This window comes from Caloenas nicobarica, chromosome 27 (assembly GCF_036013445.1).
Source record: "Caloenas nicobarica isolate bCalNic1 chromosome 27, bCalNic1.hap1, whole genome shotgun sequence".
NCBI classification, from domain to species: domain Eukaryota; kingdom Metazoa; phylum Chordata; class Aves; order Columbiformes; family Columbidae; genus Caloenas; species Caloenas nicobarica.
Genome location: NC_088271.1, coordinates 1,497,925 through 1,522,075, shown reverse-complemented (window position 1 = coordinate 1,522,075; position 24,151 = coordinate 1,497,925). Strand labels below are relative to the sequence as shown.

General features: G+C 52.1%; 3 protein-coding genes across 3 annotated transcripts; 1 reads left to right on the top strand and 2 right to left on the bottom strand.

The window, feature by feature from the left end:
• The first annotated feature begins 1,091 nt into the window (after positions 1-1,091).
• On the top strand, positions 1,092-14,416 carry GNA11 (G protein subunit alpha 11). Its single transcript, XM_065652305.1, has 7 exons — positions 1,092-1,235; positions 5,570-5,754; positions 6,438-6,592; positions 7,543-7,671; positions 8,753-8,882; positions 9,632-9,785; positions 10,482-14,416. The coding sequence occupies exons 1-7, from the start codon at positions 1,100-1,102 to the stop codon at positions 10,670-10,672; spliced, it is 1,080 nt and encodes a 359-aa protein (XP_065508377.1). The 5' UTR covers positions 1,092-1,099; the 3' UTR covers positions 10,673-14,416.
• A 1,697-nt stretch (positions 14,417-16,113) lies between these two features.
• On the bottom strand, positions 16,114-18,150 carry LOC135999210 (granzyme E-like). Its single transcript, XM_065652764.1, has 5 exons — positions 18,071-18,150; positions 17,834-17,981; positions 17,437-17,578; positions 17,081-17,314; positions 16,114-16,664 (listed from the first exon to the last, which is right to left on the bottom strand). Exons 1-5 carry the CDS (start codon positions 18,132-18,134, stop codon positions 16,530-16,532), a joined length of 723 nt encoding a protein of 240 aa, XP_065508836.1. The 5' UTR covers positions 18,135-18,150; the 3' UTR covers positions 16,114-16,529.
• Positions 18,151-20,112: 1,962 nt separating this feature from the next.
• Positions 20,113-21,956, bottom strand: LOC135999183 (mast cell protease 1A-like). Its single transcript, XM_065652731.1, has 5 exons — positions 21,872-21,956; positions 21,630-21,774; positions 21,302-21,437; positions 20,761-21,012; positions 20,113-20,458 (listed from the first exon to the last, which is right to left on the bottom strand). The coding sequence occupies exons 1-5, from the start codon at positions 21,933-21,935 to the stop codon at positions 20,324-20,326; spliced, it is 732 nt and encodes a 243-aa protein (XP_065508803.1). The 5' UTR covers positions 21,936-21,956; the 3' UTR covers positions 20,113-20,323.
• Positions 21,957-24,151: the final 2,195 nt, after the last annotated feature.

Genomic DNA, 24,151 nt, shown 5'->3' with positions numbered 1-24,151 from the left:
ATCAAGCAGCTGCAGCAAAACGCAGCTGGGCTGCCCCTGGTCCCCTCAAGCATCTGGAACTCAGAAGCACCTCAGAAATGGGGCCAGAATGGAGAAAGCGAACGGGACTTGGAAACGTCTGCAGCGTTGTCCAGCCGGGTGTTCGCATCCTGAGGGGCCCAGTGACCGAACACCCTTCACAAGGGCTGGGCCCTTCCCCTCTACAAACGAACGGGGGGAGCCGGGTCTGGCAGCGCAGCCGCTGGGCTCCGTGCCCCCGGCCCTGCTGGGCCGTGAGGACGCGGCAGCAGCCGGAGCCCGGCAGCGCTGGGGCCGCTCTGCCTCATCGATTTCCTCCCCTGCACCGCGGGCTGCCGCAGCCGTGGGCGGCGGAGCGAGGGAGGCCGGGCCGGCGGGGCCGCGGGGCTTACAGCTGCGGCGGGGCCCGGCCCGGCCCGGCGCGGCGGGGCCCGAGAGCTGCGGGAAGTGCCGCAACGCCGCGGGCCCGCCCTGCGCCGCCGTCTTAGCGGCCGCCCCGGCGCTACCGGCCGGCGGGAGCGGGCCAGGCCGGGCCGGGCCAGGCCGCGGGAGGGCGGCGCCGGCTCCGCCAGCAGGCCGCGCCCCGCGATGGGCGCCCCGCGTCCGCCACCGTCCCACAATGCCCGGCGGCCACGCCCCGCTCTGGGAACGCGCGTCCGAGCGCCCGCCCCCCGCGCCCGGCCAACCAAACGCGCGCTCGGGTTGGCCGCCGCGCCCCGCCCCGCCCCGCCGCGCTCTCCCACTGGCGCCGCCGCCTGTCAGTCAGCGCTTGTTTTCGGCGGCAGCGGGTTGGGTTGCGCCGGCTCGTCGCTGGCTCGGCGGGGCCGTGAGGAGGGAGCGGCGGGCGGCGCAGCCGGGCGGGGGCAGCGCTGAGGGGTGCGGCGGCGCTAGGCCCGGCCGCGGGAGTCGGGGCCGAGGCCGGGGCTGGGGCCGGGCCGGGCCCGCGCCGCGGAGAGAGGGAGGGTGGGGAGGGAAGGGGGCGCCGGGCGCGGGGCCGGGCCGGGCTCCCGGCCGTGCGGAGGCCGGTGGTCGGTGCCGGGGGGCGGGGGGCGGGCGGGGGCGTCCCGGCCGCGGCGCGACCATGACTCTGGAGTCCATGATGGCCTGTTGCCTGAGCGACGAGGTGAAGGAGTCGAAGCGCATCAACGCCGAGATCGAGAAGCAGCTGCGGAGGGACAAGCGCGACGCCCGCCGGGAGCTGAAGCTGCTGCTGCTGGGTGAGGAGCGGGGCCCGGCCCGGCCCGCGGGGCCGCCGCTCCCGCCGCGGGGCCTGGCCGGGCTGGCGGGGCCTGGCGGGCCCGGGGCTGCGGCGGGAGCGGGTGTGGCGGGAGCGGCGGGAGCCACGGGCGATGCCGCCCGAGCCCGGGCCGCCTTCCTCCCGGGGCCGCCCCGTTGCCGGCCCTTTGTTTGTTGGGTTTTTTTTCTGTTGTGTGGTGGGGGTTTTTTTTGTTTGTTGTTGGGTTTTTTTTTTTTTTATGATGCGTTCTGTGTCAAAATGGATTTTGACATAAGCAGGAACTGTGAGTCTGAAATTGCTGGTTCTGAACGCGGGCGCACACACACGCGAGGAAATGGTCTCGAGGAAGCGCTTCCCGGAGCAGCCTGGCCTTTATTAGCGAGCGGGTGAAAATTCACTGGTGGGGTTGGTGCTTTTTGGTGTTGTCAGTGAACTTCTGGGCCTTGAGTGGAAAAACTGGCATTAAGCTCCTAAAGCAGAGAGTTCCCGTTGCGCCATGCGGGGTGGGCCTGGGGTTAGGACTCGGTGTAGGGAACCTGGAGGAAGATGAAGTGCTGAGAACGCGCGAGTTCCGCGCCTGATGAGGAAATGGCTCTGGCGTTTGGCCGGCCCTTTGGAGGTAGAGATCACCTGTGCGGTGATAAGCATGTCGGTGTTCAGACTGAAAGGCAGTGGTGTTCTGTGGTTGTGCAGATGGGTAACTGTGTTTAGATAAGGTTTATAGTGACGGGTAATCAGTTACAGGAGCGGCCAGCGAAGATTTCAGGCATTCGTATCCTTCTTCAGCAGTGAGGTTGGTGTTCGTGTCCAGGTAGCCCCCAAACTAAAGTTACAGTTTTCATGGGTATTGCAGTTTATCGTTGGTTGTGTATGTATCCTGCTTTGTGTCTTAAATACTGTGTCATCTCAAGCTGAACCCTGAAGCAGATCTGATGGATTGAGCTCATTCCCTTGGGGTCTGTCCTGAGTTGAGGAGCCATTAAGGTACAGGTGAAGAATGAGGATGATTGTTACAAAAACAGATGTAAAACTTTGCACAGAGAGGTGGGGCTGTGTCTGCCCAGTCCCGTGGAGGTCTCTGATGCTGACATTGTTGCATAGTGATAATTGTTATGGGAAGGCCAGGGCTTTCCTTCTCGCTGTGAATCCTCGGTAATTAACGTTGCTGTTCCTCAGGTGAAAGGTAAAATCGGGGGCTCGATGTTTGTGCTCTTTGAAGGTGCTGTGTCTGTTTCTGGGAGGCTTCTTGCAGTCTAGAGAACGTGTCTCTCTCCCTCCTGCTTCCCTAAAGCAGCCCCACAGAAGCAGCCGTTTCAAAATAAGTTGGTGCCATAGGAGAGATCTGGGTTAAGAAGATCACACTGGATCTAAAGATTTCGCTTTAGAAGTAATTCAAATTGCTCAAGAATCCATTCTGCTTTTCTAAAAGATTCAGTTAAGTAAGATTCAGCATCAGATTAAAAAAAATATATATATATATATATGAAGAGGTTAATATTGGTTAAGCAAGACTCGCAGTTTCAGGACGTGTTTGCTGGGAGCTTTTCACTGGATACAGCACTTTGCCCACCTGAAGCTGTGGCAGGTAACGTGTGCTCACTCTCCTTGGCGTAACTGCAGGGATTTCTTGTGTCTTGCTCCTGTTATGCGCAGTTCTTACGTTCACAAATATTAGTGATCGTTTTAGTGAGAGGGCTTTGCCAAATCTTCGACATTTTGAAGGTTGCGTGTGTGGAGGGAGTTTCTGCCTTGTAGAAACTCCGGCGATTTCTCTTGTCGCTGCACCTAGTGACAGTTAGAAGCCTAAAAAAGAAAACCGGGGTGAAGAATAACAGTGCTGATCAATGTTGAACCTGGTAATAAGAAATTTGCTTTCAAGGTATTGGATGTTGCTCTCTGGTATAAGGATGTAATTTGTCTTTTTACTGGGCGTGGGGAGAATATTTTATACCAAAATTATTGTGATTAAGCCTGGGATACTGTTGACTGAGTGATGTATATAAAAAGTGCCTGTCAGGTACTTGGGGGCCATTAGTAACTTATTGTAAACTCTTCTGCTTTCACGTGTTGACAGAAGAAATGGTGAATTTGGATTATCTCCTTGTCTCAACGTTGTCGTGTTAAAAAGGGTTCTCGTGCTGTTATAAATGCAGGAGACCATACCCAGCAGAATGTGTGATGTTCTGGCGTGGGGCTGTTCTGTGTTGTTGCTGGCCGAGGTAAAACCAAGAGGCACCTTTAAAAAAAAAAAAAACCAAAACCAAACCACCACCACCAAAACAAAACAAAAATCACACCCCACACCAAAAGGACGGTGCTGATAGAGTGACAGGAAGAATCTGTGTTTGAACCCTAGAGTAAGTGAATGGCTGGTGCTGAGGTTTCTCTTATGTTTTCATTATTGGAATGCTTTGAAGTACCACTTTTTTTTTTTTTTTTCTCAGTTTTGGTCGCTGTGGTAAAAGACAAGGAAGTATTTCTCACCACAGCGAGAGAAACCACAAAACATTTCAGTTTCCAGTTTTCCCCCCGGTTTCTGGTGTAGCTTTCTGTTTGAGATGGAGATAGTTTGCTGCATGCATGTTAACGCTGTTTGTGATGTGAATTTCTAACGATGCTGACATAATTTCTGTCAGCTCTTGGAGATGGGAAGAGTTTGTTTATTTTAAGCATGCTGCTTCTAGTGATGTGCTTGCTGCTTTTAGTCGAGCATATTTATTTGTTTGCCTTTTAGCATGGCACTGTAAACATGAGTAACTGAGCGTCTACATGTGAGCAGGGATTGTGTTTGGTGGTGAATGGGATCCTGTCTCTGTCGCCGGTGTGAGGGAGCACCTGGAGCTTGTCTGTACCTGCAGAGCCAAAGGATTTGTCACTCAGGTGACATGTTTTAGTTTTGGCTCTCAGTAGCCAAGTGAGCTGGGACACCGTGTTAAGAAGAGCTGTCTTTATTGTATATATTCTGCATGTTGGTAGTAAACTTTAGAAGACTGAACAAAGCAACAGGTGTCAATGGTGCACGCTTGCGCTGCTGCTTGTAGGGTGAAGTGTGGAGGTTTGCAAGACCTGACCCGTATGACCCCTCCACAAAAGGTCTTGTGTGTATAGAAGGGAAGTCACTGGGTGCTTCCCATAATACCAGTTGAACTGTCAATTTACCAAGGCTGTGTAACAGCACGGATACTTTACCTGGTGATGTTTTCCCCTCATATTCACTGTGTTAGGAAGTTCCCACCATCCTTTTATACTAATATCATCTGTCGGCCTTCACACTTCTTAACTTAAGTGATGCTTTTCTGAGGCCATAGAGGTAGGAGCGGGACCTGGCCCGCGGGACGTGGGCGCTGACGGGGCCGTTGGACGCGCTGGGTCGCTGCGGGGGTCTCACCCTCACGGCTGCTCTGGGACCCCCCGTGCAAGAGGGGACTGGCCCACGCTCTGCTCAGCATCAAACGGTGCGTGCGGACAGCTGTGAGTAACATCCTGCTCTGTTCTCCCTGCCAGTCGCTGCTTTTAACTCTATAATATCAGAAGGACGTGAGCAGTGTTAGAGATATCTTGCCACAATCATAGAACCATAGAATCGTTTCGGTTGGAAGAGACCCTCAGGATCATTGAGTCCAACCATAACCCAACTCTAGCAGTAACCCATGTCCCTGAGAACCTCGTCTAAATAACGACGATTATAATTTCAGTCCTTAAGAGCAAACGTGTTTGCACAGTATTTTGGGTTACTGGGCAGACGCACTGACTGGCTCGCTCGTGTCAGATGGATAAGCAAGTAGTTTCTTGAGTTCCGTTCTCTAGCTTTAGAGTTGATTTTTCTCTGCGCTCGGTTATTTTCTGTGGAGAGACACATGCTCTATAAGGTACAGAGCATTTTGCGCCAAATCGCGGCGAAAGAAAATTCACTCGACTGTGCAAACAGGCTTCCTGCGACCCGCTCTGCATCGTCTGGGTTTGCAGTACTCACCAACTCGAGAGCACATCTGGGCCCTCCCGCTGCCACGCCGGTCGGAGCATCTTGCTGGAGTATCTGGGAATAGGTCAGGTGTGACGGACAAGGGCCCTTTGACGCAGGGCGTGTGGGAGGGGCTGTAATGTGAGATTTGGAATAAGAACCAGAGCCGCGTTCAGAGGCTGCTGCAAAGGACAAGATGTCTTCCTTCTTCGCTGCTGGGTTCATAGCGCGGATGAGCGGGGCCATCCAGACCGTCTTTTAATATTCTGGAAAGCGACTAAAAAAGTGGTGTGTACTTAGGTGTAGTAATAGGAACTGTGATGGCTCCTAACACTCTCTCTTGCGTTCTGCAGGCACTGGGGAGAGCGGAAAAAGCACGTTCATTAAGCAAATGCGTATCATTCATGGCTCAGGCTACTCTGAAGAGGACAAAAAAGGCTTCACCAAGCTGGTGTACCAAAACATCTTCACTGCCATGCAGTCTATGATCAGGGCCATGGAAACCCTGAAGATTCTGTACAAATATGAACAGAACAAGGTAAGTTTATCACAATTTGTGCACGTGTTTTTAGTTGATGGGGATTCTAGGGTTTGACTCCTGAGTTCCTGTTTGTGTCCTTTTGCATTGCAATCTCAACTTCCCTGAACTCTTTCCCGTAAATGCTTTTGTGCTTTGCTTTTTCCGACATTTCATTGATATCTGTCTCCATTTACTTGACTGTGTTAAGGGATAGAGCAGCTTTCTCAGTGAGGTCTGTGCTCTGATCTGCAGAGCGAGGGACTGGGACATGATATCGGGTACAGGAGACGTGTTCTCTGTACTCATTTCAAGGATTCACTGTTGCTACATGTGTCAGGCTTTCCTTTGCTTGAGTTACTGTTCACATCGGAACTGAAGCTGGCAAAATACGTGCTGGACCCAAAAGATGCTGCTCCTGGTAGTTATCACTGTTGCTGCAGCCTGTTGTTTTTTCTGATAGGTGCTGACCAAAGGTGCAAACCTTTCTTGAAAGGTTTTGGTCTCAACAATAGAAACATGATTTGAGCTGAAGTCTGGCTTTACTGATTTTTGGGTCCAGGAATAATTTTTTCAGCCAGATCTGCTCTAAATTACTTTAGCTTTTTTGGGGGAAGAGAATGGGGAGGGTGAGGATGTGCCAGGAAATCAGTTTTGTTTTGGTTTGGTTTTTTACTTATGATTTTTTTTCTTCCAATCTCCAGGCCAATGCAGTGCTGATCCGGGAAGTGGACGTAGAAAAGGTCATGACATTTGAGCAGCCATATGTAAGTGCAATTAAAACATTATGGAACGACCCTGGGATACAAGAGTGTTATGACAGGAGAAGAGAATATCAGCTTTCCGACTCAGCTAAATAGTGAGTATATCATCACTGGCATGCACTGTAGGTGGAAGTGATGGTCTAAGAAATACTGTCCAATTTATTTTTTTATTGAAGTCTAGAGTTTGTTTCAAAGGGCAGGAACATTGCTGTAGATTTCACTACGTAGTTTGTTTAAAGTACCTTTTATCTTTTTCATTGAGGCGGATGAGTCTTGCTGGTGTTTTAGACAAGCTGCACGGTCTCTGCTGGCCATGTCTATAGGGATAAAAGTCACAGGATACAGAGGGGCACTTTGAAGTACCCTTAGGAAAAGTTAAGATGAAAGAGCAGGGGGAGCAGGTGACTAACTTGTTAAATCTGGCTCCAGAAAGGCAAAGAGCTTTGCTGGAGATGAGGGGAGCTGTGTTTAGTTGGGGGTGGATTTAGATCTGGAAATTCCTTACCATTTGCTACTTTTCCTGAGGGTCTGAGGTGTTCTGGTGGTGATAAAGACAGTTGTTCACACATCTGCTTGTGAACCTGAGGCTGGAATCTCCACCTTCTGCCATCTCTGTTGGTCCTGGCTCTTGGTTCAGGTTTGTCCTTTGGCCTACAGGTGTATACGGATGTGCCACCTAATGGATTTATTATTAACAAAAGCTAAGTCTGGTGACAGAGGTTTGTTTCTTAACAGAAGACCTCAGAAGAGACTTGATTCTGAAAAATAAGCATGCACTGTACTTAAACTTTCTCTGGAGTAAAGGTTGTCTTCCACACTCCTATGCAGAGTTGATAAAGTTGTCCTCCAAAGGGGATGGCTGGTGAATTACCATTCCTCAAAGATGTATTATGTTGTTTTCCACATCATGTTTTAAATGGTTCAGGTGACTTCTGACTTTCTTGTTACGCTGGGGAAAGACTAGATGTAGCAGTGTTGTAAATCCGTATATTTATGTGCTGCAACCTAAGGTACTTTTTTTTTTTTTCCATTGTGCTTCCTGTAGCTATCTTAGCGACGTGGATCGTATCGCTACCCCAGGATATCTACCAACTCAGCAAGATGTGCTACGGGTTAGAGTTCCTACAACTGGTATCATAGAGTACCCCTTTGACCTAGAGAATATTATCTTCAGGTACTGGAGGTGTATTCATGTTACAGCTGAACTGAGAGAGGGGTGATGTGGTTTGGGGAAGGATGAGTTCTGGATTGCGTTAGTGTGTCCGGGTGCTTGGTCGAGAGACTGGAGTGGATGTGTGTGCTGGGATGTGATGAGGTGTCTGCTGAGAGGTGCTCCTGTCGTGGGGATGGTGCCACGTTTTGTTCTGAAAACTCCAAGCTGAAGCACTGACTGTCACAAAACAGAACATGCTTTGGAATTTTGCTCTCAGGATGACACAAAAACTCGCTGCCTGTGCTGCTGCGGCGATAGATGGTATTTGGAAGCTTAAGCCAGCAATCAAGTGTGGTATAAAGGACACAATGACACATCTGGCTATTGCAAGGCAATTTTCTCCTTAGTGCTCTGGCACCTTCATGCTCCCTGCCCTTCTCTACTGCAGTGGTGACACGAAGAGAGGAATAGAGAAGCATCCTCTCTCAAACCATTCACTTACAGATCTATAGAAGGTTCTCTCTCTGTCCTGGTTTGCTGACCTATGAAATAGGTGTAGGGTTTTAGCAAAGGTGGACTAGGTGTGTTGCACTTCACGTGCAAAATAATTTTAGTGTACTAAACAGGTGGGACTTGAAACTGAGGATCTGAAATGTGTAGCTGTTAAACAGCACATTCTAAGAAAATTTTAATAACTAAAGAAAGCTCTCTGTGAGAGAAGTTCTGAGGCAAGCAGATGCGTTAATAAAAAATAAGAATAGCTTGCTCATTTGACAGAGCAGAGTTTTCAAGGACTTGTCTTTGCAGACTTAGGAGCGCTACTTAGCAAACCAGAGCAGAATACAACTAAAACTGGGAATGATGATATTTGAGATTTGAATTTGGTACCACTCGCCTATGGCCTTCTCTTCAGTTTGATATATTTCTGGAACAGGACATCTTGTAAACTTGCTGGTTTTGTTAGCAAGCACATATAATTACATCCTCATGCCAGGTTAACTTGAATGGTAGCTGCACTTGTTCTCGTTGTGTGCTGGTCCTTTGTGTTTGGATCGAGAACTGCAGCTCCTTCTGTGCCACTGTGCATATTTCTCTTCTTTAGAATGGTTGATGTTGGAGGTCAAAGATCAGAACGAAGGAAGTGGATCCATTGCTTTGAAAATGTGACTTCCATCATGTTTTTAGTAGCACTTAGTGAATATGACCAAGTTCTGGTGGAATCTGATAATGAGGTAAGCCGAAGAACGGAACTCCGCGGGAGGGTGGGAGGAGAGGAGGAATCTCTTGAGCTTCTTGGAGGTTGGTACCAAAGCGCTTGGTGCCAAGTTGGATTAGCAAGTGGTGTTGGTTTTGGCCTTCAGTTCTTCCTGTTGCAAAGGAAACATGAGCCTTAATGGGTCATGGTGTCCCTGAGAATGGAAAATTCACGGTGCATTTAAGTCGTCTGTACTTCTCAAGTAATAACTGAAATACTCTGAAATTGCTGGGTTCTGTGTGCCTTGGAAGGTACTGTGCAGAGTGACAGCACGCTCCTAAAAATCACCCATTCCTCTTTTCCGCGCTGAATTATTTTGTGCAGTGACTGCAGTCTTGTTAGATAGAGACTGGTCAGAAGGTGCAATACTGAATTTTTGCACTTGCTGATTTATTAAAAAATACCGTTAGGTAACAGCAGTTATTCCTGTTCTACTAGACAAAAAGCATTCACAGAGTGTTGTGGCCAGTCCTCTTGAAGCACAAAATGACTTTTAAGCCTTTCGATATAAATGGCTTGCTAATTAAATGAAGCTTGAGTCCATCAGATTTTGCGTTTCCTCTCCATTTACCGGCGCAACGTGAGCTGGACCCTACCTGAAGCCAAAGTATTTTGTGTACAGTACCTGAGGTGCTGCATCAGTGCGGATCTGAGTACACGTGCAGGTAGCAGAAAGGCATCTTAGTGCTCATTTGTGAAAACAAAGTTTTCTTTTTCTTATTTCAGAACCGTATGGAAGAGAGTAAAGCTCTCTTTCGAACCATTATCACTTATCCATGGTTCCAGAACTCTTCTGTTATTCTCTTTCTCAACAAGAAGGATCTGTTGGAAGACAAGATCCTATATTCCCACCTTGTTGACTATTTCCCAGAGTTTGATGGTGAGTGTTTTTTAAGGAGGAACAATCTATATCTAGAAGAAGGGTTGGAGGTGGTTTGGTTAGATTTTTTTTTTGTTTAAGAAAACTCAGATCTAGAGGTGGGAAAAACACCTTAATTAGAGAAGGAATACCTACAGCAATGAGAAAATGTCACAAAAATGTCTTAATTGTATGTAGATAATGGAATCTGATTCTATTAACTCTGTCATTCTGTGCTTTAAAAACACAAGGCAAAGGAAGAATTGCCATTTTGCAAACAGCTTTCATCTTTTAAACAACTGATGAAATTGCACCTTGTTAGTTGTGCTCCACTGTGGCGTTTCGTGCCCCCTGCTGTTGGAAAGCACGAGCACTCTGAAATCCTTAGTGGTGGAAAACACGGTGTTTTTACGGCAGGCTGGCCAGCTTATCAGTCAAATAGCGCGTACTTCTGATACAACTTAGCAGCTGGGCACGAGATTGCGACATCAGGAAGCGTCATATTCTGTCACTCGTAATTAGTGAATGCAGCACATTAGGGAACTGAAAAGCATAAGTCACTTCAGCTCCTGAGACTTTTATGCAATAGGCGATTTTAATTTTTTCTTTATAGCTCTATAACCCCTAAGAAAAAGCGTTCTAGCAATTATCCCGATGGATCAAACCGGGGAATGTGCTCAGCGTCAATCCGTTAACGGGTTTCTTTGTTCACTGCAGGCCCACAGAGGGATGCGCAGGCAGCCCGCGAGTTCATTCTCAAGATGTTTGTGGATTTAAATCCAGACAGCGATAAAATCATCTATTCTCACTTCACATGTGCCACAGACACAGAAAACATCCGTTTCGTCTTTGCGGCTGTCAAGGACACCATCCTACAGCTCAACCTGAAGGAGTACAACCTGGTTTGACCTGCTCCGCTCTTGGCCCCTTGAGAGGCTTCATCATGAAGAAAAGACAAAAAAAAGAAATTTTAAATATGACAGGAAAAAAGTTTTAATTTTTTTGATGATGTAATGATTGCAAATTGTCTGATCTGTGGAGTGGCAAGTGCTCAGTGTTATCCTGCAGTCTCATGTCTCTGTCCACAGAGTAGTTGATTTCATATTTTTAACAAATTGCTTTTATTTCACAGTTAACGGGGATACGCCTCATTTCGTCAGCACCTTGCTTACTTCTTAATTTTTGCCAAACAGCTAAGGCAGCCTCATCTTGAGCTTTCCTTTGTTGCTTAGCCACATTTTTTCCCCCTTTTTCATTCCCATGGTATCTATAGAAAAAAAAAACCCCAAACTTTCCAGCCGAGATGGTGAATTCACTGGACTGTGGGAGTGCGGAATGCTACTGGTCCCTTTGCCTCGTGCCGTAGGGTGCCTCTGGTGTAATGTGCTGACCCTGCTTGCGTCCCCGGCCCCGTCCTGCCCTTCCCCAGGTCACGCTCCATGGTTCACTGTGATGAGATACTGGGCTGGAGCGATCGCTCTCCAACCCTTGTGCAAAAAAAAAAAAAGGAAAAAAAAAGAAAAAAGGCAAAACAAAAAAAAAAGCCATCACTTTTCCATTCTAGTTCTAGTTCTGAGTTATTTTTTCTTATCAATTATAAAAGGTATGAAGACTGTGATTTTTTTTTTTTTTTTTTTAAATTATTGATGTTCTATACATAGTTTGCTACGTGTTGCTGTATTTTGTTCATGGACTACAAATGATGGAAGCTCTTAGAGCAATAGCTGCTGAGCCTGGGGAAGTGCCTGACTGTAATTGTTCTCTTTTATTTTACTCTGTTTGTATTTTTCACACACACACGCATCCCCCCCACACTACAAGCGCATGCACAAGGCTCAGTTTGCAGAGAGAAACTACGTTTTGTCGATTAGAGCGTGTGACACCAAGCGAGCAGCTCTATGCAGCAGATCTCAAAAGCACACTGGGTAGTTGTGGCGTTTAAACATCAGACTTTGGCTGGATTGAGAATCTGAAGTGTTGTGCCACCCTCTTGCTCTTTTCTTGCTGCTTGTAGCAAACAAGCCTTGTATATTGCATTTTTGTGCCAGTGTGTTGAATGACTTTGTAAGAATTCCCCGGTCGCATCCAGCATGCAGACTTCTAGAAAGGACCAGAGCTGGTGGGCGACAAACTTTGGGCCGTAGGTAGGATGCTTACGTGAAAAGTTTGAGGCTCTTGGAGGGAGTCGCGGCTCTCTCTCCACTTTTACGCATTCCCCCGAGGCACGTGCTGCTGTGTTTCTCTCGAGAGGAGCGTGGATCCCCTCTGGAAGACTTGCACGCATCCTTGCTCCAGGGTGCACGCGATAATCGAGTTCCAGGAGCCGCGGCTGCTGCAGGACCCAGAAAGCCCGGCCGCGCTTGCACTGGTGTGGCAGGGGAGCGGAGGCAGAAGAGCGAGGTTTGCTGGTGCAGGCAGAAGGCAGAGCCGAAGCAGTTCTGGGTTCTAGGTGCCAAATGAAACTCCACTAAGCAGGAGGACGTGAGGCCTTTGCACCTTAGAGAGCTTGTTCCAGGAGCCGAGGCGAGTGAACAAATGTGCTGAAGAGCTGTTGCCGGCCTGGAAGACGCCGGCAGCAGCAAAACAGGAGTGACAGGACGCAGGGACACCTGCCCAGCCTCTGGACAAGGCGTTTTGCCGTCACTAATGCTTCGGTTTCAATTCCAACGAGTAGCATTGGGTCCAAATTCTCTGGATCGTCCAGATTGCCCCCGTGAAGGCGAGCAGGCTGCCAGTAGATAAAGACAAAATGCCCTGCGCTGTTGAAGGGGCTGCTGATATTTTGTCTCTTTTGTAGACAGAGCACTACATCAGTGTTTTGCACAACATGTAAGAGTAAATCTTAACTGTCTGAGATGCTTAAGATGCTTTGATCTAGAACACTAGAACACGGAGGGACGTGATTTTGAGGAATTCTGTCTCTAGGTCCCTCTTGTTTTCCAGACTAGCTGAGGGAAGCCTCTGTGTCTCAGAGTGCTACAGAAGAAAGCAAACTCTGCCAAGAGTGCTGAGAGAGCTCGAGGTGGAACAGTAGCCATGGGACCAAGAGCTGAGGAGCCAGCCTGGCTGGGAGCTGCTGCTGAGGAAAACAGCACCTCGTCAGCCCAGCCGTGCTCTGCATGCGTTGAGCACTTGGGAGGAGCGAGAGGGATTCCCATGTGTCAGACAGCTTTGCATCAATTTTACTGCTTTTTTTTTTTTTTTTTGGTCTTTATGCTAAAATGATCCATTTTGTAGAAACTGACCTGTAAAGAGGAATTTATAACCATCTTTGTGTATTCTCTGGGCTGTTCATCTGGAGCAGATGGCAGCACCAGCCTCTTCTGCTTCTGTGATCCTCTTGTAAATGGTTCACACCGCAACTGTTGCCAGCGGCGAGCCTGGCGCTGCGATATACCGGTTCTTGGAGATAACTTCACAGAAGTTTATTTTCCAAGGTGAATGATGGTGGTGATTCCACTTGAATCAGAAACATTTCCTTCGTTTTGTATCCCTCCCTTCTTTAAGAGCTGCTGCCCTGGCACAGGAGGAGGGATCTTGGCATCTGGCTCTTGCAGAGTGAATCTGCGTCGTCGTGGGGAACTGGGGGCGGCTCTGGGTGTGAGGAGCTTGGTGTAGCTGTTGGCCTGAAAACCAACCTGGCGTGATGATTATGGAAAGGGAGAACGTTACGCGATGGCTGTCTCATGAGTTCCTGACACCTCGTCCTGAGCGAGGGGAGGAGCAGGCCAGACTCGTGCACGTAACCTGGTCTGTGGGCTTTGGCCGTGAGCAGATCCCGTGTTAGCACACGCTTTTCTTAGCAAGCCCCGTGCCTGCAGCTTGGCCAGCAAGGCTGGTTGGTGTCTCTGTTGGCTGGTCCTTTGGCAAATGCCCGCCCTGGCAAAAGTGCCAAACCTTAAACCAAATTTGCCTGTATCATCTTTTCTGGAAGCGAGGCCAGTCAGAACCTTCCGCAGGTCGAGACAACAGCTTGACCTTCCAAAAAGAGGTGGAATCGGGTTCTTGTAGACAATCTAGAATCTTGAGTCTGAGGAAGTGGTTTCTTGGCTTAACCTCTGCTCCTTGTGCACTTTTTATCTTTGTTCTGCTGAAGAAACCAACGTACTTTGAACCAGTTTGAAACTCGAAGTCGGTGAGGAGAGGACCGGCCCGTTTCTTTGCACCGTTGCGTGTGGATCGGCCGCCCGGTGAGCAGCGTGTTGGAGCACCCACCCTTCCCGTCCCCCCCTCTCCCTGAGTGCGATTCTTGGGTCTCTTCTTGTTGCTTCCTAGCGATGTTGGCCTTGCGTTCAACTCTGGTTTTTCTTCATGTGTTTTATTGTTTGCTTTTTTATTTTTAAAGTACTTCCGGAGTGTGCTGACCATTGTATTGTACTGTACAGAGCCCAGGTTGTTAGAGTCCAGCAGAGATAAAGTGTGTTATGCAGCACCCAGTTTTCTAAGAGTATGGTTTGTGCCAATGCCCCTTCTTTAGTAGTGCCAGAGACTCTTTACAAGTGCCAATGTGGTGGAAATTATTTGGTTATACTTGTATATTATAGGATCCTGATTTAAGACAATTTAAACATTATCCTATTTAAAAAGATACTATATAAAATGCTGTTTTTAAACCTTGTCATTTGCAATGCATGTATTGTTGTGCGTGTTGGGGTGGGGGGAGGGAAGAGGGGAGGGTCAAGGAGTTTCTGAATAAGATGCCCAGTGTCAGGATCTATTCAGGCTCCAAACTGTCTCATTCCAGTCCAGGAGTGTGATTGTTTCTTGGAATGATCCCACTCTGACTGCTGGGCAACAACCCTTATTACAGAAATATCTGATGGAAATTGATTTTCATATCTTTCTCCTGAAATAAATTCTCTGTTTGAAATTGGAATAAATTTTGTTCCTAAAACCCGCGGTGGTCCCGTCTGCGTTTCTTCGCTCCCGTCCCTGCTCAGACAACCAGGACTCCGAGGCACAGAAACAAAGGGCATTTTGGGAAAATACAAGGTAGAATACGCAAGAACTATCTATAACGTACTGGACTAATAATTCTGAACTGAAGGTGAACGGTGGCTGACTGGGGGTTTAACACATAGGGATGCAATGGTGGCTCCTTGACTTAAAATTTTACAGGATTTTGGAGTAGAATCGCTAAGTGACATCGTCAGTATTTGCCCCTGCCCTTTGCTGTGGTGTCAGCTCGTTTCTTGCAGGATATATGTTGCCAAGAGCAGAAATGTTGGTGGGACCAGACCTGCTCCGTGAAACGCTTTTTGGAGTTGAGTTTTCTGCATCAGTTCAGCAGTTGTTCAGGGACAGAACCTGGGGGAACGCGCTGTTGCGAACCCAAAGAGGGCACTGTGTGCATGTGAAACACGCGGCGCGGTGTGGTTTCGTTACACAACGCCATCTGTAGCAAAAATCACTGACAACTTCGCTCAGTTGCAGCTTTTCTTAGTCATGTGAATGACCCGGGAGGGGGGGCTTGAAAACGTTTTGAATTACTGGGTTTGGAAATAACTTGGGATCTCAAAATCGCTGGTCTAGTGTTTCGTATCCATTCTGTGGGCTCTAGCAAGTCACCCTTGAGCCTTTCAGGGCCCTTTCACATCAGCTGTTCTGCTGATGCGCAGATGCCCTCGCAAATTAAGCTTAATTAAATTTTATGAGAGGCCGGTGAGCTAATGCCTACGTCCTTCACTCTTGATTTCCAGCAGAACCAGGTGCAAAAATCGCTCGAACCTTTGGGTGTGATTTCTCCCCTGACGCACCAAAGCTGGGGTTGACTCTGTGGCGTTTGTGCAGCAGTAACGCAGCGGTTGGATGTTATCACGAGCTACGGGGGCTGCGGGGAGAGAAGGGCTGTGATATGCTTAAACCTGGGGACAGGAGAGCGCTCCCCGTTCCGCTTCCTTTGTTGCTACAGATTGACTTTACCCTTTTATGGACCGGCAGAGCTCTGAGATAAAATGCTGCCGTGCAGTCATGCCTTACAGCCCGGGACGAGACCTTGGTGCGCAAGGTGCTGTTGTCATCGTGCTCACGGTGCGGGTGGGTGTTCGGCTGCCCACGTGGCAGCTCGACATTTATTTCTGTTTTCCCTGAGCGCTCCACGCCGGGGAGAGGAGGCCGAGAGGCTTCCCCTGCTCTGCAAACACCTGTTCTGGGGGTTTAGGTGGGATAGAAAACTGAGGTTGGGGTAGAAAATTCAGCCTGGGACTCTGAGCAGCGACTTTCTTCAGCGGCTGAGAGAAATCCGAATCATAGAAGGAAAAAGGCTCTCAAATGCAGATGCAATTTATTGTCTTTATGTAATTCTTACAACACAGGAGCTACAGGAAGAGGGGAGAAGGGAGGCAGCAGGTGTCGGAGGTTGAGGACAGCGGCGAAGCAGGAGCTGGAATTTCCTCCGTGGGGCTGGGGCAGGGAGGGGGCTGCTCTCTGGACCCCCCCATCTCCCTGTCCTGCCCTCCCCAGCGGGCGGCAGACACCCCAACAGCTCCAGCACCTCCCTCAGGGCTGTCCTGCTCCTTCCTTCCTAGAGCCGCGGCCACAAGCAGCTTTGCAGAGGGGTGAATCGGAGCAGCGACGCGCGGGAGCGCGCGGTGGAAACGGGCGCTCCGAGGTGCGATCTCCGCTTGGCTTTGGCAAAGAGGGGTCCTTGCCATGTCCGTGAGGATCAGCGGAAGGTGTTTCCCGGCGAGAAAGGAAGAAAAAGCAGGTGAAGACGGAGCCCTGGAGCCTGAGTTTTCCAGGGCAGGAGCTGGGGGGAGAGGAGGCTCATGCAGACTTCATGATGCTGTTGATCCAGGGGAGGTAATGAGCGATGTGTGTGTACAAACCGAGCCGGTTATATCTGTAGGAGTAGATGCCATAGGCTTTGTTGTTGCAGACCAGTGGATCCCCAGCGTCGGCCTGTAAAATGGGGGAAGAGAGAAATCAGTGTTGGTTTATATGGGGCTCCCAGGAAGAGAGTGGGTTTGCAAAGAACAGGGAGGCTGCAAATATCAGAAGAGAGCTTTCTGCGGAGAAGCCTGGACTCGCAATGGATGCGGATGGCTCTGGCTCCAAAAGGCACTAGCAGCAGTTTTGTCTGGGACTCAGTGCAACTACGGCTGGGCAGACGCTGGAGCTCGAAGGATCGCTTCGTTTCTGCCCCGGCGCTGGCCGCGGAGCACGGCAAAGCTCGCTCAGACCAGCCCTGACCTCAAGGGCAAACCCTCTCCGGCCAAGCTGTTGTTGCGCTGTCTCAGGCTCCTTCAGTGATGTTTTTTAGCCCAGATGGGGTTTGTGCCTCCCCCGCATCCCGGTACCCCCTAAGCCACACTGACCTTTTCAGGGACCCCGGCAGATCTGCTGTGGCCGCAGATCAGGTTGTCAATGAGTCCCGGGTAGTTGCTGAGGCAGTCCCGTTGTTTCATGATGGTGACGGTGGCTTCGCATAACGCGGCAGCCGGTGTTTTGTAGCCCCAACCAGCTGTGCTGCACACAGTCCCACCAGGGACTTTGGATTTTTCGAAGGAAATGGTCCTAACGTAGCTGTTGCTGGTGGCGTTGCCTTTCAGCTGGGCAAGGAGACAGAAAACACAGAGTGAACGCTCGTGGTGAAGTCTGTCCCCTCCTGTGCAGGGCCACAGCTCAGCCCTGGGCAGACGGGACCCTGCGGGTGCTCCAGGACGGTCGTCACCTTCAGCAGGAGGATGTCATTTCCATTCTTAGGGCTCTGGAATTCCGGGTGGCAGTGATACTCTTGGACTTCGAATGTTTGCCAGCTTTCCTCCCTCCTCTGGATTGTGTGGGCTCCGAGGATGACAGTCAGAGGTTTGTGCCTGGTCAAATCAAGCACAGTGCATGTTATGAGCTTTCTCCCGTCTTCCCTGGTGACACGGGCACATCTCCCAGGACGTGGCCAGGAGAGACCGTCTTTAAAAACAAAACTGATGGGAGCGAGGAGCTCTGGCAGGGAACCTGCCCAGCCAAGGGGCAGAGCTCCCACCAGGGAAGCGCCTCAGCCTGTTGAACCGTCCATCCGGGACATGTTACCTGGACCGTGGCGGTGCCGCACGGACGCAGCGAAAACTTACACGAAGCACTGAGCCGCTGTCATCACCCAGTTTGGGGCCACCAGGAAGCCCCCGCAGAAATGGTTGTCCCTTCCCTGCAGATAGGCCACGTAGGGTGTGGAGTGGGGCTTGGCTTCACCTCCTGCCACCACCCCACTCCAGGAGCGACCTGCAATGGACGGGACCGAGGACGGGGGAGCTGGAGGACACGGGGCCGTCTGGGACTCTTCCTCCCCAGCCCTCTCCTCATGTACTTACTGGCTCCGGCCAAGGGACGCGTCACCAGCAGGAGGGCCAGCAGGAGTTTGCGCAGGTGCTGCATCGCGCCGCTCTGGCGGGTCCCTCGGAGGTGAGGCTGCAGCTGGGGTCTCTTCCTGCTCCCAGCAAGGTTTTATAGCCTGAGATGAGACTCCAGGAAACCACAGAGCTCAGACTCATCTCATGAATCTCTCTGCAAATCGCGTGCCTCAGCGATCTGAGAGGGGAATTCAGTCAGCCTCAGCCCTGGGCATCAACCCACTTTTGTCTTGGGCCTGATCTGGGGTATCTGACGTCCTTCTAAACCCAGAGCCGACTTTAACCCCTTGCCTTTGGGCTGGGAGCTGTAGGGAGCGTATCCACCCTCATCACTGCCCATGGGCTCTTCCCTCGCAGCTCCTGTTTGCTGTTGTGCACCTGCGGACTCTCTTGATTTTTATTGTGAGCTTTGCAAAACCAGGATTTCTTTCACCCATTGTGCTGTGCAGTGGCAGCTGAGGACCCTCCAGCTCTTTCTCAGCAGGTGCGGCCCTGGCTAATAGAGCAAAATTGGTGTGAGTGCATTTATAACACCGCACTGGTCGTGGCTACGTGAGAGGAAGAAGTTGTGGCAGCATCAAGACCATGGCCCACAGCATCGCAACTACTGCTGCAGCCACGAGGTCTCTGTTCTACACCAGCCGCTGACTTAGGGCTCTGCTTTGTACAGCAAAAGATGCCACTTTAAGCATTTCTTTCCAGATGTAATTGTTCGCCGTTAAAATGGGGAGTTCGCCGTCTCTTGCCAGCCGGTGTGAGAGAAGACAGGAGGACAGCAGGACGCTTTTTGGCCCTGGGTCAGGGTCTCGCTTTCCCTCTGATGTGCTGAGGGTGCGTGGAGACAGGGATGCAGGTTTGGGATTCTGTCCCTTCGCCGCCAGGGACAACCCGGTGACACGTCTCCCTGGCCTCGTTCCTCCGGGAAGCGTCACGTCCAAGCACGTCACAGCCAGCGCTGATTTTTTCAATGCCAAACCAGTGCCAGGTGCTTCTCTGCGGCGCATCGCGGGACTTTGTCTTCCCTGGACCAGCTGCCCCTCTTTCTCCAGCCCGTGGTGAGAGGGGCCGTGCTGGAGAAAGGGCTGGTGGCAAATCCCTGCGCGCATCCCCCGTTCCTCCCGCTGGCACCCGTGCACGGGCTCCAGGGAAAGCTGGAAGATGCACATCCGTGCACTCGCCCCAGCAGCGATTGCTTCCTCGGGCTGTGACGAAACACGGCCGCCCTCACTGACCGACTGCTGGGAAATTTGCTTTCCTATCTGCCCCCAGTGCCACCCGGCAAAAGCTGGTTTTAAGCTAAAAGCTGCCATTCTCGTGCAAAGGCTGCAGCAGCTGGAGCTTCAAGGAAAACCCTGGCGTGACAAAGGTTTGTGCTACGCAGATCAACAGTTGCAGATTTCCTAGCTGATAGCAGCTGTCAGCAGAAGCCCAGAAGTGGATCCTTCTTGGTTTCCCCAGGCTGGCTTGGGTGCTGAAGGCAACGGTGACGGTTTCCCTTCATCCCAGGCCAGAACAGGGAGAACGTCCGAGCAGACATCCAGGGCTGGTCATCTCCTCCCTCTGATGGAGGTGGCTGGTGGGAGCCTCCAAAGGGCTATGAGAACATCCTGTTCCCTTGAATTGCACACAGTTTCTCAATGTTTAAAATTCCCCGCTGGGTTTCCCCACTGCAAACCAGTCTGGTCTTCTCTTGAACTTGCACAGAAGTTTGCCATCCTGCACTAGGGAGTTCTGACCCTTGGTTATTTATCAGTGCACTGTCTCTGCCCCTTGCCACCTCTTCCTGGAAAGTGTCTAACACTCTCCTCTCTGCGTACGAGTGATGCAATCAGAAACTAGCTGGAACCAAGAGGATGAGTGTCTCTTATCCTGCAAGTCTGCCAGCAGCTCAGGGGATGCAGAGCCGGACCCTGTCCCACCACCCTCCCTCCCTTCCCCTGGGACGAGGGACCAGAAAGAAGACACATGCTGGGAAATGCAGCTCTGAGTTTAATGAGGGTGTTTTAAGTGCAGTAAAGGTCAAGCAGGGACAGGGTGATTTAACAAGGCCCTAAATGGGCTGCCTGAGATGGGCAAGGAGTGGGACAGCAGCCGCCGGACAGAGAGAAGGGGACCCTGGTGTGCACTGATGGGGCCACTGGGGTCCCAAGGAGAGATGGGGGGTTTGAGCCTTCAGCAGGGACACGAAGGAAACCAGTGAAGGCTCCAGGGCTGCTACTTCCTCAGGGTTCTTCTGATCCAGGGCAGGTAGTTGGAGATGCGGGTGTAGACGCCAGGTGGTTTGTCGTACCCGAAGGAAACGATGCCTTGTGCCACCTTATTGCACACCAGGGGCCCACCGGAATCTCCCTGGGGACACAGAGGCTGGTTTTAGAGGCCTGTTCCCTGCGGGACCAGGTTTCACCTTGTTCCCTCCCTGCGCTGGCAGCAGGGCCGTGTCGCTGCTCCTGCCCCCCATGCTGGAGGAGCTGCCCCAAGCAGGGGAGCTGGGGCTCTGCCCCGGGACTGCGCACGGACCGCGGTGTCAGGGCACCCAGCGAGCTGGTCCACGTGGGAGCTACGCATCAAACGCTCGTCACCTCTCCTGGGAACCCGCTAAGTCCGCGCCAGCAGCAGCCCCCGCTGCCCGAGGACCCTCCCGCCCCTCGTACCTGGCTGGAGTCCTGGAGCTTGTGGAAGCTGCCGGCACAAACCATGCCGCTGTCGAGATGTGGATAGAAGAGGATGCATTTCCTGCGGCTGTAGATGGAGACTTGGGCTTCAAAGAGCTTGTTGGTTGCCTGGTCATCATCGATCAGGCCCCAGCCAGCTATGCTGCACTTGGTGCCCGTGGGGAGGTCACTGCTGGTCTTGGGCAGTGGGATGGTCTTGACGTAGTCGTTGAGAGTGGCCTTTGCTGTCAGCTGGGGGAAAGCAAGGATTTTGGAGAAGGCTACGAGCAGGACAGCTGAGGGACACCATGCACAGAGCCCTGGGGAGCTGCTGCGAACAGGGCAGGCGGCTCCACGCTCTGCCCACGCTGCCCTCCCTGGTCCCTCCAGCGCTCGTGGCCACAAGAGCTGGTGTTTTGCAGAAGGAGCTCCCAGCAAGACTGCGCTCTGCCCAGCCCCGCAGCCCCGCAGCCCCACAGCCCCGCAGCCCCGCAGCCCCGCAGCCCCACTCCACCCTCCGACTCGCTGCAGCACTTCTTGCCTTGAGCAGCATGATGTCGTTGGCCACAGTGTCGGGGTCGTACGCGGGATGCTGGTGGTATCTGAGGACTCCCCGGACCTGCTGGGTCTTCTCTGGTTTGTGGATATCGTGAGCCCCCAGGATGACCGTGACATTCCTGGCCGTGGCAGCAGAGAGGAGAAGGGGGAGAACAGGTTGGGTCTCACCCGCGTTCCTCCCCTTTCGCAGGCAGATGGAGAGAGCTGCTCAGCACAGGAGGGAGAGGAACCTGCTCCAGAATTACTCCAGTGAAGGACCTCACAAGTTAGGGGAGGAAGAAGGCGCTAAAGCCCCTATGTGAAGTACTCACCCCATGCAGTGTGCGGCTGTCATCACCCAGTCAGGGGCCACCAGGAAACCCCCACAGGTGAACCTCCCAACCTCCAGGTACGCCATGTAAGGGTGGGAGTGGGGCCGAGCCTCGTGCCCCCCCACAATGTGACCTCGTAGAGCACCTGCAAGACACCCCAGTGCAGGATGAGCCGGTGGCTGCCGAGATCAGAGCCCGGACCAGCAGCCTGACCTGCAGCAGCCTGCGCTGCCCCAGCTTACCGGCGCTGGCCCACGGGCAGGAAAGCAGGAGCAGCAGGGCGGGCAGCGGCCAGGGCTGGGACATCTCTTCCCGCAGCTGGACGTTCCCTCCAAGGTGTGAGTCTGAGTCTCCCGGGGTGCGAGGGCCGGTTTTATACCCTGGACCAGCTGTACCCAGCAGCCAGGAAACCATGTGCGATGGCCCGATGGCGCTAATCAGAGCCGCGCAGCATCCTGGCGGATCTATCTGCATCTCTGGCCCGTTCACACGCCCCGTGTGCCCCACGGCTGTGACTGATGAGCGACAGCGCAGGACAGAGGTCAGGGCAGAGACAGGAGGGGATGCCACAGCCCCAGAGCCTCGTTGGTGATGAGGAGAGCTGTCCTGGGCTATTTTTGAGGCGTGATTTAGCACAAGTCTGATGGGAGCGGCTGAGGGAGCTGGGGGTTCAGCTGGAGAACAGGAGCTGAGGGGAGACCTTCTGATCTCTGAACTGCCTGAAAGGAGCTTGGAGCATGGAGTGTGTTGGTCTCTTCTCCCAAGTAGCAAGTGATAGGACAAGAGGAAATGGCCACAAGTTGCACCAGGGGAGGTTTCGATTGGATATTCGGAAAAAATTCTTCCCGGAAAGTGTTGTCAGGCATTGGAACAGGCTGCCCAGGGCAGTGGTGGAGTCACCATCCCTGGAGGGGTTTAAAAGGCGTTTAGACGAGGTTCTCAGGGACATGGGTTAGTGCTGGAGTTAGGTCATGGTTGGACTCGATGATCCTGAGGGTCTCTTCCAACCGAAATGATTCTATGATTTCTCCTGCAGTTTGGCTGCAGGACAAATCGTGTCCACCTGCTTCAAAGCACGGCGTCTCCGAGCTCTGCCAAGCCAGCTGTCCCATACTAAACCTTCAGTGGTTCGTGGCAGTTGGTCGTGGGGGTGCCCAGGACCAGCGGTGACCTCCCCACGGGCACCAAGGGCAGCACAGCCGGGGGGTCTGAGTGATGATGGCAAGAGGGACAGAGCCCGAGAGCGTGGAAGTGCCACTGGCCTGTGTGAGCATTTGCAAGGTGCGACAGCATGCTGAGGAGGCGGGGGGTAATGCCTCCTTTTAATCCCTGGAGTACTTTTGATCTGGTCCGCCTCAGTAGAAATCCTCCCAGAAGCTCTGGCTGAGGTCACTACAGATTCTCCGGTTTAACTAAGCTAATTTGGGCTTGTAACTGCAGCAGAGTTTGGAATCCATTTGTGCTCTCCAAACGCCGTGCTGCTGGTACAGGCGCTGCCCCGGCGCGGCGGCTCTGACCGCAGGGAGGTGCGCTGCTCATCCTTCCTCCGCAGCGCCCAGGTTTGGTTTAACCAGCCCCGTTTCCTCTGCCTGGTGCTTGGCACCACACCCTGCCCGCTCCCCGTGCCCAGCACCCCCGGCTGTGCACGCCGAGCCCCCCCGGCCCATCTCCGGAGCGAGGACGGTTCCTCCTGCTGTCGCCATGTGAACGTGGCGAGAAGCAGCTCCCAGCCCTGAGCATCGTGCAAAGCAGCAAATGAGCTCATGAGGGATTTTATGGGTCCTGCACAGGGTGCCTTGGGCCAGGGCTCTGGAGCAGCCTCGTGGTCTTGGTCACACCGCAGTGGCCACGGCTGGTTGTGCCACACTGGGTGCGGGTGGCGGGGGCACCATCCAGCCCCCTCCCTCCTGGGGACGTGTCCGCTCACCGGAGACGCGGTTCCAGGGCAGAAGATGCCAGGGGAAGGCTGAGCTCGTCCCAGGCACAGCAGGAGCTCCGGTGCTGGTGTTTGGAGACCCAGCGCCAAGCTAGTCCAGCTTCTCCAGCCCAAATTCCAGCCACAGGGAGGGGAGGGATCGCTTCTCTGGCAGTTGCCGGTGGCTGTCAGGAGCTGCATGAAACGCTGCTCTGTAAAGAGGCAGCAAGACTCGTGAGTTTGCGTTTGATGCTCGCTCCGGGGGGATGCTGAGGGCTGCGCGCCCCCAACGCTCCCGTCCTGCAGGCACGGAGTGCTGGAAACACTTGGTGCCAATCACTGCAGATCAGCCAAAAGGGCAAAGTCTCAAACTTGTTGCAAAGGAGGGGAAGCTGTGACACCACAGAAGACGGGGTCTGAGCTGGCCCACTGATGATGTGTTTTATTGGGATGACTTCCAAGTAATTATCTTCTTTTTTTGGGGGAGGTGGGAGGGCATTTTATGCAGCTGTTTGCTTTCTGTTTAATGTTTTTGCCTTGAGGAAACGCAAGTTTTTCAAGAAAAGCCACTTAAAGAAAAAAAAAATCAACAAAACTTTGCCATTTA

Excerpts from the sequence above, each read along its gene's own strand:
- GNA11 (XM_065652305.1), top strand. The coding sequence starts at position 1,100 with ATGACTCTGGAGTCCATGATGGCCTGTTGCCTGAGCGACGAGGTGAAG. Across the intron at positions 8,883-9,631 it reads TGGTGGAATCTGATAATGAG|AACCGTATGGAAGAGAGTAA; the intron begins GTAAGCCGAAGA and ends TTCTTATTTCAG. Across the intron at positions 9,786-10,481 it reads CTATTTCCCAGAGTTTGATG|GCCCACAGAGGGATGCGCAG; the intron begins GTGAGTGTTTTT and ends TGTTCACTGCAG.
- LOC135999210 (XM_065652764.1), bottom strand. The coding sequence starts at position 18,134 with ATGCAGCACCTGCGCAAACTCCTGCTGGCCCTCCTGCTGGTGACGCGT. Across the intron at positions 17,579-17,833 it reads ACAGCGGCTCAGTGCTTCGT|GCACAAACCTCTGACTGTCA; the intron begins GTAAGTTTTCGC and ends TGATTTGACCAG. Across the intron at positions 16,665-17,080 it reads CTGCCGGGGTCCCTGAAAAG|GCCGACGCTGGGGATCCACT; the intron begins GTCAGTGTGGCT and ends CCCATTTTACAG.
- LOC135999183 (XM_065652731.1), bottom strand. The coding sequence starts at position 21,935 with ATGTCCCAGCCCTGGCCGCTGCCCGCCCTGCTGCTCCTGCTTTCCTGC. Across the intron at positions 21,013-21,301 it reads ACGACATCATGCTGCTCAAG|CTGACAGCAAAGGCCACTCT; the intron begins GCAAGAAGTGCT and ends GCTTTCCCCCAG. Across the intron at positions 20,459-20,760 it reads AGCTCCAGGACTCCAGCCAG|GGAGATTCCGGTGGGCCCCT; the intron begins GTACGAGGGGCG and ends CTGTGTCCCCAG.